Consider the following 16,085-nt stretch of genomic DNA (forward strand, 5'->3'; position numbering starts at 1 on the left):
TTGCTTTGTTTGTTTTATTTTTACTGCTTTCCAATACCCTTCAGTATGGGAGAGGGTCTCACCTTGGCTCCACAAAACCTAATACCATCACTCACCACTTCCCCTGCTTTCCCTCTCACGGTTTCTCTTGGCAGGAACACAGCCCCTATGCCCTGGGAAACTCTGTTCATCTTCCAGGGCCCAGCCGAAGCCACTGTTCCTCTCAAGAGCCTTCCTGAACTCCTACAGCCCCCACAGATCACTTTCACCTCTGCCCTCCTGCAACAAAGATGATCTCCTAATCCAGTGAGGCTTCAGGGACAGGCCATCTTCCACAGTGGGCACTGCCTCTTGGGGATCTACCCCAGCAAAATTAGAGTCCTCATCCACAGGACCCAGATCACCTCCTCCTCCTCCCTCCCCACCCTACCAAGAACATTTATGAGGACTCCAAAGGTGGCTCAGGCCTGTGTCCCTATGTTCCCCTGACATGCAGTCATAGTTTTTCCAGAGGCATCTTCTGGCAACTCAGTCCATCAAACTGATCAAAGGGACATGCCAGTTTCAACAGCTCTTCAGGTTTTGCACAGAACAGAGCTGAGTCACAGGCGCTGTACCTTCAGCACACGGGGCAGGAGCTCTAGTTCAATCATTCTACTGCCTCGGAAGCCAGGGCAATGTTACGGGGCAATGTCTTAGGTAGAGATGTTGCCTTGACAACCAGAAGGCTTTCCATACCCTCCCACCTGCTTTACAGTGAACCTGATACCCAGTGATCAGCACAAGATAAAATTCTTTCAGTTACCACTGGCTATAACCCACAGTTAGCTCATTCCTCTTAAATACTTTAACTGTAATGCAAGGGAATCTATGTAGGAAAGTGCTTCTGGAGTTAGAATTTATATATGTATATGCATATGCACGTGTACTAGGCATGTTGGCTACAATTATGTCTCTAGTTGGTCTGTGCAAAGTTTTCCTCTACTTGACAACTGCATTTTTTGAAGACTGAAATACCAGTGCTGCTTGTGTTTTGTGGTGGGCTAATGTGACAGTTGAGGGAAGGGGAAAGGGAAAGCACTCTCGGGATATTTTACTCATTATTGTGATTTTTAAAATACTTATATTAACCACTCAGCTAGCTCAAGTGGTAGAGTATGAGATCCTAAAATACTAGAGTATTATAAGAATTAGAAATTCTCTATTTGGACCTTTGATTTAAAAGGTGCAAGAACTCAGTGAATTTGTGTAACACAATGATGCAAAGAATACCGGTTCTTTGTCAGAAAAGCTCTGTCCAGAAAAAAATAATTTTCAGGTCACCCTTTCTTTAAAATATGAAATACAAGAAACATTTTTGCCTAAGGAATTTAAAATATATTCTGCAATTTGCAAGAGCAAAAATGAGTACCAAGTGGTTACTGTTTACCTTCCAGCTTCCTGAAGTTAAATTCCAGTGCATAGCACATAATGCCTGGGCCATAAACCCCACCCCTTGTCTGGTTCCAAAGAACCAGCTCTCCGTAACCAAACCTATTGAAGAAATTCTTTAAGTGTTCTTGAAAAATGCATTTGATCATTCAATGTTTGCATTATTAACATGTTCTAGAAATGATGTCGGAAATTACTATATGAACAAAAGTAATTTGATTCTGGACTACTGCAGAGGGGCAGTACTGATCTTATAAGTGAGAACCTGAGCGATCTTTGCCTAATATTTAAGCTAAGGGAAAGCACAAAAATCCCATTTAAAAATCTGACCTTTGTTCCTTCAGCTGTCATTTCTCCAATCGATTCCAATCTACTGTAACCTTGGATAATGGCACTGTTGGACCATCATTTATATAATGTCAATTTATCTTTGCACGGAGACATTTTCATGGTAGGTTTTCTCCCCCGAACTCTGCTAGCTGCATATTGAATCTACCATGATTTGGGGACAGGATTTATTGCACAGACGTATAACTTTACTCATCCTCTAGACTACGTTTTTTAACACGAATCTTTTCCCTTCTAATCTTTCCCTTCTTAATCTTCACCCTTCTAGTTGTGACTCCTAGTGACTCGTCATTTTCACTGTGAGCAGCGGGGTCCACACTTTTCATGATGAATTCCTTAATCTGTGGGTTCCTTAAATCTCTCCTACAGATAAGACTAGACATCAAAGAATCATCCATAAAGCATCTCCACCTCTGTACTCTGAGGGTACCTGACAAGGGAGGCAAAATGATCAGTTTTTAAAATGTCATTGTAATTATTCCTAACACCTGATCCTTTCAGCCCACTCTTCAGCCAATTCAAGGAATGTCATACCTGGAGGTCTTTTCTTCAGTGTTAGGAAGGCAAAATCCCTCGGCTTGCCTTGCTATCTTATGGGTGTGGATTTAAGGGTCCACAGGCTCTGAGCCCAGGGTATCTAACTCGAGGAAGGCTCATTCACAGGAAACCGTTAGTCATTGACTTATAGGCTTTGGCCTTGTAACGAGAGATTCCACATCTAAAGAGCAGCCATGCCCTTTCTCTGTCCTTGTCTTCCTTCCTGCATTGGAATGGCGCCCTCAATCTGGCCCACTGCCTTCTCTGGGTCAGGCCTCCCTCTCTGTCCATAAAATCACACTCGACGGCTTGGGTCCTCTTGACAGGAAGCACCGGATGTGACCCTGGAAAGCCTGGGGCCTTCACGCAGTTTGAACAGGGATCTAGCCAGACTGTTGGCTCAGATCTGAGTCTTGACGAACTCAAAGAATGGACACTGAGGTGTCTGAATGAGAAATTCTTTAAGAGAAGAGAAAGCAGTGTAAAGGCAGTGCGTCACTCTAAAACTGAGCCGACTTGGCTGGACGGCCCTAGAAGAAGTGCGCCAGGGTGTTATTATTTCTTTATAAAGTTTCCTGAACATGAAGGAAATCCAAGAAAACCTCATGAAAATGTCCTCGATCTACCTCAACGAGGGTAACATGTATATAGCAAACATAAGTCACAATAAAATGTTGAAGCCTCTGGAAATTAGGATAAATTATAAAATGTCTTCATTGCTGTGGTACTTTCCCAGTTAAAATTTAATATTAGTAAGTTAATGACTAATCACTGTTAGTGAATAATGGAATAAATGAAGTGTATTTTGTTACTTGAGTGAGAGACCTTAGCTGCCTCAAAACAGCTATCTTAGCAGCTATTCTAAAAAATGGGATTTCCTTATCAATAAACTACTTTCTACATAATAACGTCCACATGGAGCTAAGGGACAACCTTCAAAATGATATTTTATTTTGTTTATAAGCTAACAGGGAGTGATGTTGGTTTCTACGCTGATGTTTAAATGAATCAGGAATCATATTTTAATGGGAGGAACAAACGAAGTAATATAAATTAGTTAAGTTACTTAATTTTTCTCTGCCTCAACTTTCTTACCTACCAAATGGGAAAAACAATGACCACATAGGTGGTCACAAAGACCCAAGCACACAGGAGGCCCTCACAAGAGGTTAATGGCAGCTAACACAATAAAACAGCATCACTGGGGCCCCCTCATGGGTTTAGCTATACGGGGTCACCGGAGTGTCTTTCACTGGGAGAGGACCATTTTGTAGGCTTGTGTGGGGGTGGCAGGCTTCCTCACCACTTCCCTACGCTTTGCCTGAGCTCAGAAAGTGGGCTGGAGGTAAATTCTGCTCACATGAAGATCACAACAGCCTCTGACTCTAATTATGTGTTAATTAGTGAGAATTAAAAATAAATTAGCATTTTCTGAATAAATATCCACTCACAGGAAAGTGGTGGGGATCAGAAATAAGCTGGCTGAGCAGAGACAGAAAGTGAGAGTGTAATGAAAAACTGGCCTGAAATCATAAAGGAATTAATAAACCATCCCCGGGCCCAGAAAGGCACGTGGCAGGCATCGTCATTTCGCTTCCGTTTTGCATGTTCACTCACAACAGCATCACATCTCACCAAGAACTCTGAATGACCCGAAGTCCTTGAATTTTGATCAAAGACTGTCATTTTCAAAATGCCAACTGAGAAATCCTCAGATAGGAAAGGTCACCCTCACTTTCATGGTCCTCTGACACCAGCAGGACCTTGCAAGCAGGGACCAGCTACACAGTCTGTGCAACCCCGTGCAACATGAAAGTGAGGGGCCCATTGTATAATAATCAATCAAAAATAATCATTAAAAAAAATTTTACAAAGCACTTCAAGACAGCAGTGACAGAGCCTTAAACCAAGTGAGGGGCCCATCTAAGTGCAGGACTGCATGACTGTGCAAGTGTGGTTGGTGCTTGTGGTTCTCCACTCTGCTGTCACCTTCAGAAAGCTGATGCAGACTTGGGGAGGCTGGTGGTGTTGGGGAGACACAGCATGAACCTGTTACTCACCACTGTCACTGCATCATTCAGCAGGGACTCTCCAAAGACCAGGATGTAGAGCTGCTCATTGACGTGAATGTTCTCGAAGACGGCGAGCACAGCCACTGGGTCCACGGCTGAGATCAAGCTGCCAAAAAGTAGATTCTGGAGCAGAGTGATGTCACTCAGGCCAAAGGCTTCAATTTGGCAGATACCATACAAAGACACCCCGATGCCAATGGAATTCCAGAGGGTCCCTACCACAGCATACCAGAAAATGGTGCCAATGTTCTCAAAGAAGGGGCGAGTGGGCATGAAATAGCCTGCGTCGAGCACGATGGGGGGGAGAAGATACAAGAAAAACACATCAGTCTTCATTGCAGGGGGGGACTTTTCATCAACTCCAAAAATAATCCCTCCTAGCAGCAGGCCAACCATTATAAGGAGGCAGCTCTCAGGCACTATCGTGGGCAACTTGTGATACAGATGGAAACCTGTGAAGGAAAAAATAAAGATAAAGCGTTAGGGGTATGCAAGAATTAGGGCAAAGGTAAACTGGTTCTCTTTGCCAGAACCAATAGATTCTATTCCAAAACCTCCCAGGTCAGCATAACTGGCTATACAGTATGGCGTAAAAATCAGATGATCTTAAAACTATTCAGGAAGCACGGTCAGGCACGAATGCAACTTTACACCAGGAGCTCAATGATACGGGTACACCATACTTACACAGCACAGCTGTTGTCTACCTCCAATGAAGTTTTCTTAAATGAGACTACACGATTTTATATTTGAGGCAGTTTTGTGATCTCCAACACATTTGTGATCTCCAACACAATTTCATCCTCATAAAACCTTTAAGGAAGGCAGGAAACTTGTTTTCATCTTTTTAAATTTATTGATCTCAGTGGAAACTGAGGCTCAAGGAGATACAGGGTCTTGCCAAGGCCGGGGATCACACCCCAGCTTTCGGGTTACCACTGTCCCCTCTGGGATTGAGCAGAGTTTGCAACTTATTTAATATCTTTATTTTCAGGGGCGGCCTGGGTGGCTTGGTGGGTTAAGCTTCGAACTCTTGATCTCGGCTCAGGTCATGATCTCAGGATCATAAGACTGAGCCCCACGTCAGGCTCAGCACTCAGCAGGGGATCTGCTTGAGATTCTCTCTCTCCTCTTTTTGCTCCACCCCTCCACCCAATGCATGTGCCTGTTCTCCTCTCAAATAAATAAGTCTTTTATCAATTTCAGGCTAGTGCACTTGGAATGCTAAGTATGTTTCATTTTTCAGAGGTCCACTCCTTCAGAAATAACCAACTCAATCCTTCAAAAGCACTTCTGGTAATTACTACTTAAGAGATGTAAACCACCATGATCTCCAGTCTCAGAGTTTCTAATCAAGGTGAAGGAACTGATGTTTATGACTTACTCTAATACAAGACACTGTGTGGTGAGGTCCCTGACAAGCTCTAAGGGTTAGAGAAGGAGGAAATCAGCAAGGACATCATGGAGGAAGCAGCATCTGGCAGGGATTCCAGAAAGGACAGACATTAAATACACAGAGAAAGGGATGCCTGGGTGGCTCAGTGGGTTAAGCCACTGCCTTCAGCTCAGGTCATGATCCCAGGGTCCTGGGATCGAGTCCTGAATCGGGCTCCTTGCTCAGTAGGGAGCCTGCTTCTCTCTCTGTCTCTGCCTGCTTGTGCAGTCTCTCTCTCTCTGACAAATAAATAAATAAATAAATAAATAAATAAAATCTTTTATAAATAAATATTTAAATAAATGCATGGAGAAGGCATGAAGAGCCTCCAAGGAAGTAAAGAAATGGAGGAAAATACCCATCTCCTAATTCACGGTGGAGCTCAGTGTGGCTTTAATACAATGACCATGTTTGGGGGCGTGGGCCTGGAAGCAGGGGGAGAGGAGCAGAATGTGGGTTGTACCAGCACATGTGGTAACCTGAGGAGCAACTTCACACAAGAAGGTCACCTGATAGGGCTTACATGAGGACAGCCCTTATTTATAAGACAACAGCCAGCCATCCTGAAGGCACCTCACACAGTTCAGAATTAAAGCAGCAAACGGAAGTTATCTGAACTATAGGAACAACATACTACAATGACAGAATGAGTCTTAGAAGCTTAGTATCACAGCAAGTTTAATAAACCAACCCTTAAAACTCTAAACACTGTACTAAAGACACGGCATGGCACAGCTTGTGAAAAACAACAAAAAAGGGATCATGCTAATTTGAAGAGATTTCGAGAATTTCTAATTAATAATGTGAACACATTTACATGGGGATTCGAATCATCCCACCCACTCTGATCAAGTTTTTATTCATATTCTCGGAGGCTCCAATCACTGTTGGGGAAAAATGTATTCAGCCGGTTCAGCCACCCTTCCTCCATGACCTCTGCCCTGCTGACCTCTGTGCTGAACAGAGAAGTTGAAGAACATCCCCTGAGAACCTCATCTTTGTAACTTCTCTTCACACTGAGTCCTGCTTCTCCGGGCAACATTCCCTGAGTAATAAGGATGGGCCTGCCCCTAATAGCCCCCTTGAGTCTAAGTGAAATCAGCTCCTTTCAGGAGCATAGGGCAATAAGACCCAGCCTGAAGGCGCTGTGTGTGCCGTGGGCCTTGATGGATGCTATATGATGACTGTCCCCGGCCTCAGACCCAATGTTCCGGATGCTGCTCGTGACCATGGGGAGGTTACAACCAGGCCTGGGCCCTGTTTGCTCACTTGCAAAATGGGGACACACTGACGTATGTCAAAGACTGTAACCATGATGAGGCACCACTGTACCTAGGATGTCACGAATGCCCCCCATTCCGGTCCCCCCCCACATGAGAACACAATAGAAAAGAGTTCTTTTTTAAGATTTTATTTACCCTTTTGACAGAAAAAGACAAAGAGTACAAATAGGGGGACCAGAAGGAGAGAGAAGCAGGCTCCCCACTGAGCAGGGAGCCCTGATGTGGGGCTCGATCCCAGGACCCAGGATCATGACCCAAGTCAAAGGCAGATACTCAATCAACTGAACCACCCAGCTGCCCCAAGGAAACAGTTCTAAAGAAATGCACAGAAGCAAGGAACAGGTTCCTCTACAGACAGACTAGAGAGTGAGCAAGGCTCACTGGTGTCACTCAGGCCATGATGGTGGCTTCCATTTCTCCCTGGTGGCTCCCACTTTTCCGCATGGCCTCTCGCTTTCCTTTACTTGCCACACAGACCCAGGTACCCAGGGCTCTCACGTGGGATATGGTCTCCTGTCACTGGGCTTCAAGGAGGTTCTTATCCTAAGGACGGAGGGTTGGAAATACGGTCAATGGGAGAAAAGCAGAAACAGACATGCAGGATGGCCCGAGACAAAAGGGCCACTGGGACAGGTGCTGGGGGACAAGGAGGGGGACCTCTGGCTCCTGAAGGGACACTTCGTAACATAAACATTAGTCGGAAAAGTAACATATAAACTAACAGCAGATATCAGAAAAGAATAGCAACAAGCCAGCAGTTGCTGTTTAACAAGATCCTGTGTTTACATTTTGAAAACCCTCCTCTCCTTTCTTCTATGAAAGCTCAGGTCCCCCCTGATTGGCCCGAGTGACCTTTTGCTTGAAACTGGATGGTAGTTACTGGATCTGCCCAGTTATTCCAGGAATAAGGAGGGATTAAAGGAAGGGTGGTCAACTAAGATCTTAGTTCTGTGATTTCTGGTGAACATAAAGCAGAGACCTCAAATCTTACAACATGCTCTCTGCGGGCTGGAAGGTTTGGTGTGTAAGCGTGTAGGGTGTACGGATGACAAGAGTCAAACATAGCAGGAAAACAAAACAAAAGTCTTCTTAAATTTCTTCATTCCCAGAGTAAAACAAACGAATCAACATTTGCAGATGTGCATTCACTTACAGCTCTCCCCAACCCCGACTCTTCCTTGGGTAAATGAACTTGAATAGGCAGAATTTGCTCTCCAGGGTCATTATCTCATCAGATGTTATGGAGAAATAGATCGGTTATCAGGAAAAACAAGATGAAATTTTTCACAGTTTTTACAAGGTGGAACATGAGCTACCACAAGTACAATCTACTGCTCAGTCCGGGGATCAGCTAACTATTTTCTATCAAAAGCCCCATAGTAAATATTTCCAGTTCATAGACCAGATTTTACTCTGCTGTCATAGTACAAAAGGAGCCAGAGACAATACCTAAGTGTACGAGTGGCTATGTCCTAATAAAACTTTATGTGTGGACATGGAAATGAGAATTTCCTACTAGTTTACATGTCACAAAATACCATTCTTCTTTTGATTTTAACAGCTTAAAATTATAACAGCCATTTTTTACCCCCAGACCATAGAAAATGGGGGGGGAGGGGCATCTTTGGCCCTAGGCTGTGGGTTACCTCCCCATGTTAGTCTCTTCTTTATATTTCCTGCTAAGTTCTACTTAGTAGTATTTGGGGCATTGTCCTTGTGTCGTTCACTTTTTATTACTAGCACATAAAAGTCTGTGAGGATGGGTACTTTAAAGTTTGTTTTATTTTAGGGGTGCATGGGTGGCTCAGTCATTAAGCAATCCAGGGTCCTGGGATCAAGGCCTGCATTGGACTCGCTGCTCAGCTGGGAGCCTGCTTCTCCTTCTGCCACTCTCCCTGCTTGTGTTCCCTTTCTTGCTGTCTCCCTCTGTTGAATAAATAATGAAATCTTTTTTTAAAAAAGGTTTATTTTATTTAAATTGTTGTAGAAATCCACTTAGTGAGAAGGGGCACAGGATCAGGGTTCCATACAAAATACACCACTAAGACAACCTCTTAGACTGAATCTATTTTAATTTCTCTTTGCAAACAAGTGTTGAAACAAACTGAGCTGAAAGCTAAAGAGCTCTGTGTAGCTGAGTACAAAGCAATTGATTCACTCTAATTTTTCATTATACTTAAAATAATCTATTTGTCAAATGCTGGGAAGAGAAGACAGGAAGCTTCCAGATAGCAGGATCCACAAAAGGGCAACAATGTAAGAATCTGAATTACAGAGAACCACCACCACCACAAGAAACCACACAAAGTTTCAAAAATTATGTACAGTTCTAATGAACAAGTGACACCCCCAGGGGGAAAAGGGGAAATAGGCAAGCCCTCTGGAGAGACAGTGCAGCCTCCAGGTGCAGACAAACACAAACCATCCAATTAATGCTCCGTATTTTATGAGAGCTTAAAGAAAAAATAATGATGTTTATTAGATCCACCAATATTTTCCAAGCTCATGTTGAGTACCCTGGGAAACAAAGGCGCAGAGGCAGCCTGACTCAGAACTAGCTTCCCAGGCTGCTCCTTCTTGAAGCAACTCTGGAAAATACTGGATTTAACGTAAAGAATAGTCTAAAATGAGCCAGGTCTATTTGGCTGGGGGGAAATAAAGGTAAATATTTACAGAGTACATTAAATTTGTTTTTCAGTATTAAGAGAAATAAGCAAGTTCATTCAAAGGTAAAAATGCTGGATTCATGTATCCTAATTCACAGAGCAACCAAATACACACTTTTTAAAAACAAAATTGTAGTAAGGTAATGAGAAGCAGGAAGTAGTGAGAAACATCATTTTGATCTGAAACAGCAACAAGCTGTTAGCATTGCATGATAATGCTAAGTGGACAAAGACTGAGTGAAAGAATCCAATCCTAAAAATAAATAGAGGAGCACCTGAGTGGCTCAGCTAGTTAAACATCTGCCTCCAACACAGGTCCTGGGATTGAGCCCCCCATGGGGGCTCCCTGCCTACCTGGGAGTATGCCTCTCCCTCTGCCTCTGCCACTCTCCCTGATCTCTCTCTTTCTCAAATAAATAGATACATACATAAATAAAATCTTTTAAAAAAATAAATAGAATCAAATTGAGTAAATAAGTAAAAACAAACAATAAAAATACGGAAAGAAATAAATACATAAACAGAATGGAATTCAGTAAACAAAACAGAATTAACTGATTTATGTCAGTAACACATTCTTACAACATTTAGTCACATGCTGGGACTGAAAGATACATTTAATTTCACCCCACTCAAAAATAGTGCAACTATGAATATGGAGCCAAACCTTGTCTTACTGCAATTTGTTTTACTGTGCTTTGCAGAGACTGCATTTTTTATAAATTGAAGGTTTGTGGCAGCTCTGTGTCCTTGAGCAAATCAATTGGCACCATTCTTCCAAGAGCATGTGCTCACTTTGTGTCTCTATATCACATTTTGGTAATTCTCCCAATATTTCAAACTTCTATATTATTATTATATTTGTTATGGTGATCTGTGATCAGTGATTATAACTTGTTCAAAGTTCAGATGATGGTTAGCATTATTTTTAGCAGTCAAGTATTTTTTAATTAAGGTATACATACTATCTTACATATAATGCTATCAAACATTTAGTAGTAAACTACAGAGTGGTATGAATATGGCTTTTACATGCACTGGGAAACCAAAAAATTCATTTGACCTGTTTTACTGCATGTGCGCTTTATTGCAGAACTGAATCTGCAATCCTTCTGTAGAGATTTTAAAAAATGCTCCCCTTATGAGGTTGCAAAGGACTTATAATAATATAATAACTGGAAAAAAAGAAAATATAAATGAAACATTAAAAATCTGTGGGAATTATTCCAAAGCAGGACTTAGGTGGTATTTGATTTTTCCAAATGACATGACTGCTTGCAAAGAAAAGAGAAACACAGTGAGTACAGTCTGTCCATGAAGAATTCTGAAAAGGAGCAAAGAGTTAAACCTTTGTTCACGAAACTACTGAGTCCCTTCCCTGCACAAGGCTCTGAGGCACCTTGTATTGGATCTTAAATGGGCTGTATCTTCAGTGAGCTTCTATTTGGTACAGAAGATCAGACATGAACACAAGTCATTATCCCACAAGACAGGAAAGAAGAGATGTAACAAGTACTAGAAGGGCAGGGAAGGGAAGGAAATTCAGATGAGGAGGTTCAGGAAGGAATTAGAGGAGGTGGCATTAAGATAACTGGCTGTGCATATTTCAGTTTCAGGAGGATGAGGCACGAGGAAGGCACGGGGTAAAGGCTAGGCACCATGACAGTGGGACAGCACAACCAACCTGGCTACCAAGTGTATACAGCAAGGAAGAGATGAGCCAATCAAATAGGGAGTGACCCTACGGTAGAAGGCCTGGTAAGCCAATCTTTGAAGACCTACCTCTGTTCTATGGGCAAGGGGGAGGCACCACACCTGGAGTGAACGGAGACAAGCCCTGCCCAAGAGACTAGAGACTGGAATTTGGAAATGAAGAGATGAGAACTGTCCAATTAGAGTTTTACACCAGATGGACATGATTCACCATCACTGAAAATAAAGACGATATTGATGCAAACACGTAACTAAAAAGCTTAAGAGGAGCCCAAACTCGAAAGGGATCTATGCATCTCAAAAAGTCTAAGAGGAGTGCCATTCCACACACTTACGTAGTAAGGCAAAAGAATATGTATATACAACAGGAAAACACTATGTTGCAACACTATATATAACATGGAAAATTCAGAAGCAGTAGAAATGATCAATGTCATCCAATCGTCTTTCTCATTCAATATACCTTTGTAGGGACTCTACCATGTGCCGGGTACCATATCAGGGACTAGGAATGCAGCAATGAATGAGAGAATGCCACTGCACCAGAAGGCTGCAGTTTAATGGAGGGAAACAGGAAATGAAGACATCAACCAGTAAATTCATCATCGCAAATGGTGCTGAGCCCTACAAAGGCAGACAGAGAAGTGTGAAAGCATGCAAAGTGACAGGATGAGATGATACTGGATACCATTCTGGTCAAAGAAAGCTTCTCTGATGGGTGATGTCTGCACAAAACCCTGTATGGACAGAGTATGAGAAACATGTGGAAGAACAAGCGTCCTGAGTTGGGAGCACCCTGACCCAGGAAGCCACCATGGCTGGAGCACGGAGAGTAAAGAGAACATGGTAGGAAGTGAAGTGGAAAGGCAGCAAAATAGTAGAGTACACAGCACGTGTGATCATGAGAAAGACTTTAGGTATTTTTTTGAGTGCAATGGGACCCACTGGCAGCTTTTGATGAGAGGAACGTCAAAATCAGATTCACCATTCCATAGGGTCACTCTAGCTGCTACTGAAGAATGAAGGCAGGAACACCAGTCTGTCAATAATCCAGGAAGGAGATGATGTTATTCACTGAAGTGGTGGTATGTATGAAAGGAGGGGACATGCAAAATACATTTTGACACTTGTTCCAACAGATCATGTTGCTGGTCTGGATGAGGGAAAAGAGTGTTGATTCTCTGATACAAGAAAAATATTTACATTATTGGTCTTCATCCTCAGTTTCCTGCCCTCATCCCAAGCTCCTAAAACCTTTTTGATCTCCTAAGTGATAGAAGTGCTAGGAGCATCTTTTAGTATACCTGGCCTTTGACCCCAGTTCTTGACACAGAGCTCTTAAGTTCCTTGGAATTTCCTGGATGACAAAAGTGACTTTGGTTCTAATGAGGCAACTCATAGTGAGCTTCTGGATAACCAAAGGATAAGGACAGGTCACCAGGAAGACCAAGCCATGAGAAGAAGCTTTTAACTTTCAGCTTCATTGCCTCATCCTTTGGGGAGGGGAAAGGAGCTGGCGAGTTAATAATTGATAATACTTCTGTGATAAAGGCGCCATAGAAATCCCTCAACTATGGTGCTCAGAGAGGTTAAGGGCTGATGAACAAATCTACCTGGTGGGAGGGTGATAAAATGCAACCCCACAGGGACAAAATTTCCTGCCCCGGAGACCCTTCCAGATCTTGCTTTATATCTCTTTCCCTGGCTATTCAGCTGCATTCTTTATCATTCTTTATCATACCCTTTCTCAGGAAGCACAACTGTTCCCCTAAGTTCTGTAAGCTGTTCTAGCAAATGACTGAACCCAAGGAAGGCATCATGGGAACCTCAATCTATAGCTGGTCAGTAAGAAGCACAGGGACTTACAATTGACATCTGTAATGCGAACAGTCTTAGGAGACTGAGTCTTTCATTAATAGGCTTTGACACTAACTCCAGGTAGATAATGTTAGAATGGAATTGAATTATAGCACACCCAGTTGGTATCCTTAGAAAACTGCAGAATTGCTTGGTGTGGAAAACCCAAACATCTCATGGCCAAACTTGTTCTGTAAGTGCAGAGAGAAAAACACTGATTGTTTTTCACCAATGTTTTGCTCTCAGTGAGACAGATGAATCAAAGACAAATCCAGAAGTTTTAGAAAATTACATATAGGTCAAAGAGTATAGCACTAGAGAAAAGAAAGAAGAATCTATAAAATACACCAGGAGATCTTATACTGCAATCATCTCTCTTTGAAAGGAGTTGACATATTTCAAACAGTGACCTAAAAGTGGAGAATATTAAGACAGAACCTAGGGATGCCCAAATTAGGTACCTTTTAAAGATTGTGGGTGGGGGGAAGGTACGAAAATGAAGAGTGAAGAAAAAGAACCAACTTCTGCTTCTGGAAAGATGGAATATGCATTTTCCTCTAACCCTTCCACTAAGGAAAGAAAAAAAACTACAATAACTAGAAATAGAGGAAGGTTGTAAAAGTAGCCAGAAGAAGGAAAACCAGCTAGGGACCTTGAGATCTGAAAAACAACACAGTTTTGAGTTTCTTGGGTTTTTGTCTTCCCTCTCAGATCCAAGACTTGAAGAAGCCATCAGGCTGGAAATGCCAATGATGACAGACAACAAAAGTCCCAACAAAAGCCTCCTCCACCTATACACTGGACCAGGAAAGAATCAGCATAGAAAAAGAGAAAACTTTTAGGTAATAGCTGCTCTATTCCTGCCAGACACCAAAGAATAAACTGTGGTCTCAGTCTTAGCAAAATCTGAGTGGGGAATCTAGATTCTATGTTTACTAGACTATAAGAAAACCCTAACCCCTCTATTGGGGTGGTTTAAGAAAGAAAAAAGCACGGAGGTAGGACTTTCTTCTCAATTGGGTGGTAACTCTCTTCCATGATGCCAGTAAGACTACGTGGAGAATCTGGACTTCCAGAGCCTGCAGTAACGAGGCCTCTCACATTCTCTTCCCCGACGTCGGTCAAAGGAGGCCTAGCAGAGTCAGGACTTGCTCTTTTACCCACCTGATATGAAGCCACCGCTCCACTAGAGTGTCGGTGGAGGCCACCAGAAGAATAGCAAGGAGATACTCCTAACCCCTCTCAGCCAAATAGGTACCAGGAGAGAACCAGTAAGAATACAGAATTGCCAGCCCCCATATAGTAATGAAGAGCATCCTCCTCAGGTAGTCAATCAAGCAAAGTAAGGAACCTGAAAATCTACCCCTAACTGGCAATAATATGGCACCTCCCTCTCCCACTTAGTGTCATAAGAAGTCATCTAAAACAGAAGGCATAAATAATATCCAGAATCTGATAACTAATATTCCAAATATTCATGTTCCACTAAAAAAAAAAAAAATCACTCATTGTACCAGGAATCAAGAAGATGTCAAACTGAATGAAAAAAAATAAAGAAAATTAATAGATACCACTATCATGATGACTGAGATGTTAGATTTATCTGGCAAAAAAATCTTGAATACTGCCATGATAAAAATGTTTCATGAACAATTACAAACACACTTGAAATATATGAAAAAAAATAGGAGATCTGAGCAAAGAAATAGAAGATATAAAGAAGAACCTTATGGAAATTTTAGAACTGAAAAATATAATGATTGAAGTAAAAAATTAAATTGTGTAGGCTCAATAGCAGAATACAGTGAACAGGAAGGAATTAGTCAACCTTAAGATAGAATGATAGAAATTACTCGTTCTGAACAACAGGGAGAAAACAGACTGAGGACATACACCTATAGAATCAAGAAGCTAAATAAGCCCACATATTGATTAATCCAAAGAAACCTATAGCAAGACACCCCACAGCCAAACTTCTAAACATACAAAAAAGAAAATAAAAAAAAAAGAAAGAAAGAAAGAAAGAAAGAAAGAACTGCTGACCCAGATTATATAGCCAATGAAAATATCCTTTAGGAATAAAGGGAAAATCAAGACCTTCTCAGCTGGAGAAAAACTAAGAAAATTTGTTGCCAGCAGACCTGCCTTAAAATAATGGCTAAAGAAAATTCTCAAAAAAGGAAACAATGGAATCTTAGAACATCAGGAAGGAAGAAAAACAGAAAGAATTAAAATATGAGCAAATTCTATGCATTTTTCCTTCTCCTCTTGAATTTTCTAAATTAAGTTTGACCACTGAAGCCAAAATTAGAACACTACTTGATGTGGTTCTCAATGTATATAGAGAAAATGTTTAGAACAACTCTATGACGAGTTAGAAAAAATAAAAAGATGTAACAGGAGGTAAGGTCTATACTTCACTCAAAGTGGTAAATGACTATATCAGTAAACTATTAGTTATAATACATATCTTTATGTATAAATATATGTATATATATACACACAAAAAAATGTAAGATAATACATATATACATACATACACACACACACACATATATATATATAATAATTCCTAGAGGAACCACTAAAGAGGCTTATACAAAGAGGTACTCCCCACAACACCAGATAAATAAAACCAGAGTTCCAAAAAAATGTTCAAATAACCCACAGGAAGGCAGGAAAAGAAAACAGAGAAATAAGGAACAGAGAACAAAAAATAAAGTCACAGATTTAAAACAAACATATCAATAATTACATAAATGTA

General features: G+C 41.6%; 1 protein-coding gene across 2 annotated transcripts in view; it reads right to left on the reverse strand.

Annotated features, from left to right (window-relative positions):
- SLC9A2 (solute carrier family 9 member A2) overlaps positions 1–16,085 on the reverse strand; it is a 95,780-nt gene that overhangs the window by 55,908 nt on the left and 23,787 nt on the right. For both annotated transcript variants that reach the window (XM_032351705.1, XM_032351704.1), the window contains exon 2: positions 4,356–4,819. In XM_032351705.1, the coding sequence (XP_032207596.1) occupies positions 4,356–4,819 (464 nt within the window). The remainder of the gene's footprint in view (positions 1–4,355; positions 4,820–16,085) is intronic.

This window comes from Mustela erminea, chromosome 7, assembly GCF_009829155.1.
Source record: "Mustela erminea isolate mMusErm1 chromosome 7, mMusErm1.Pri, whole genome shotgun sequence".
In the NCBI taxonomy this organism is placed as follows: domain Eukaryota; kingdom Metazoa; phylum Chordata; class Mammalia; order Carnivora; family Mustelidae; genus Mustela; species Mustela erminea.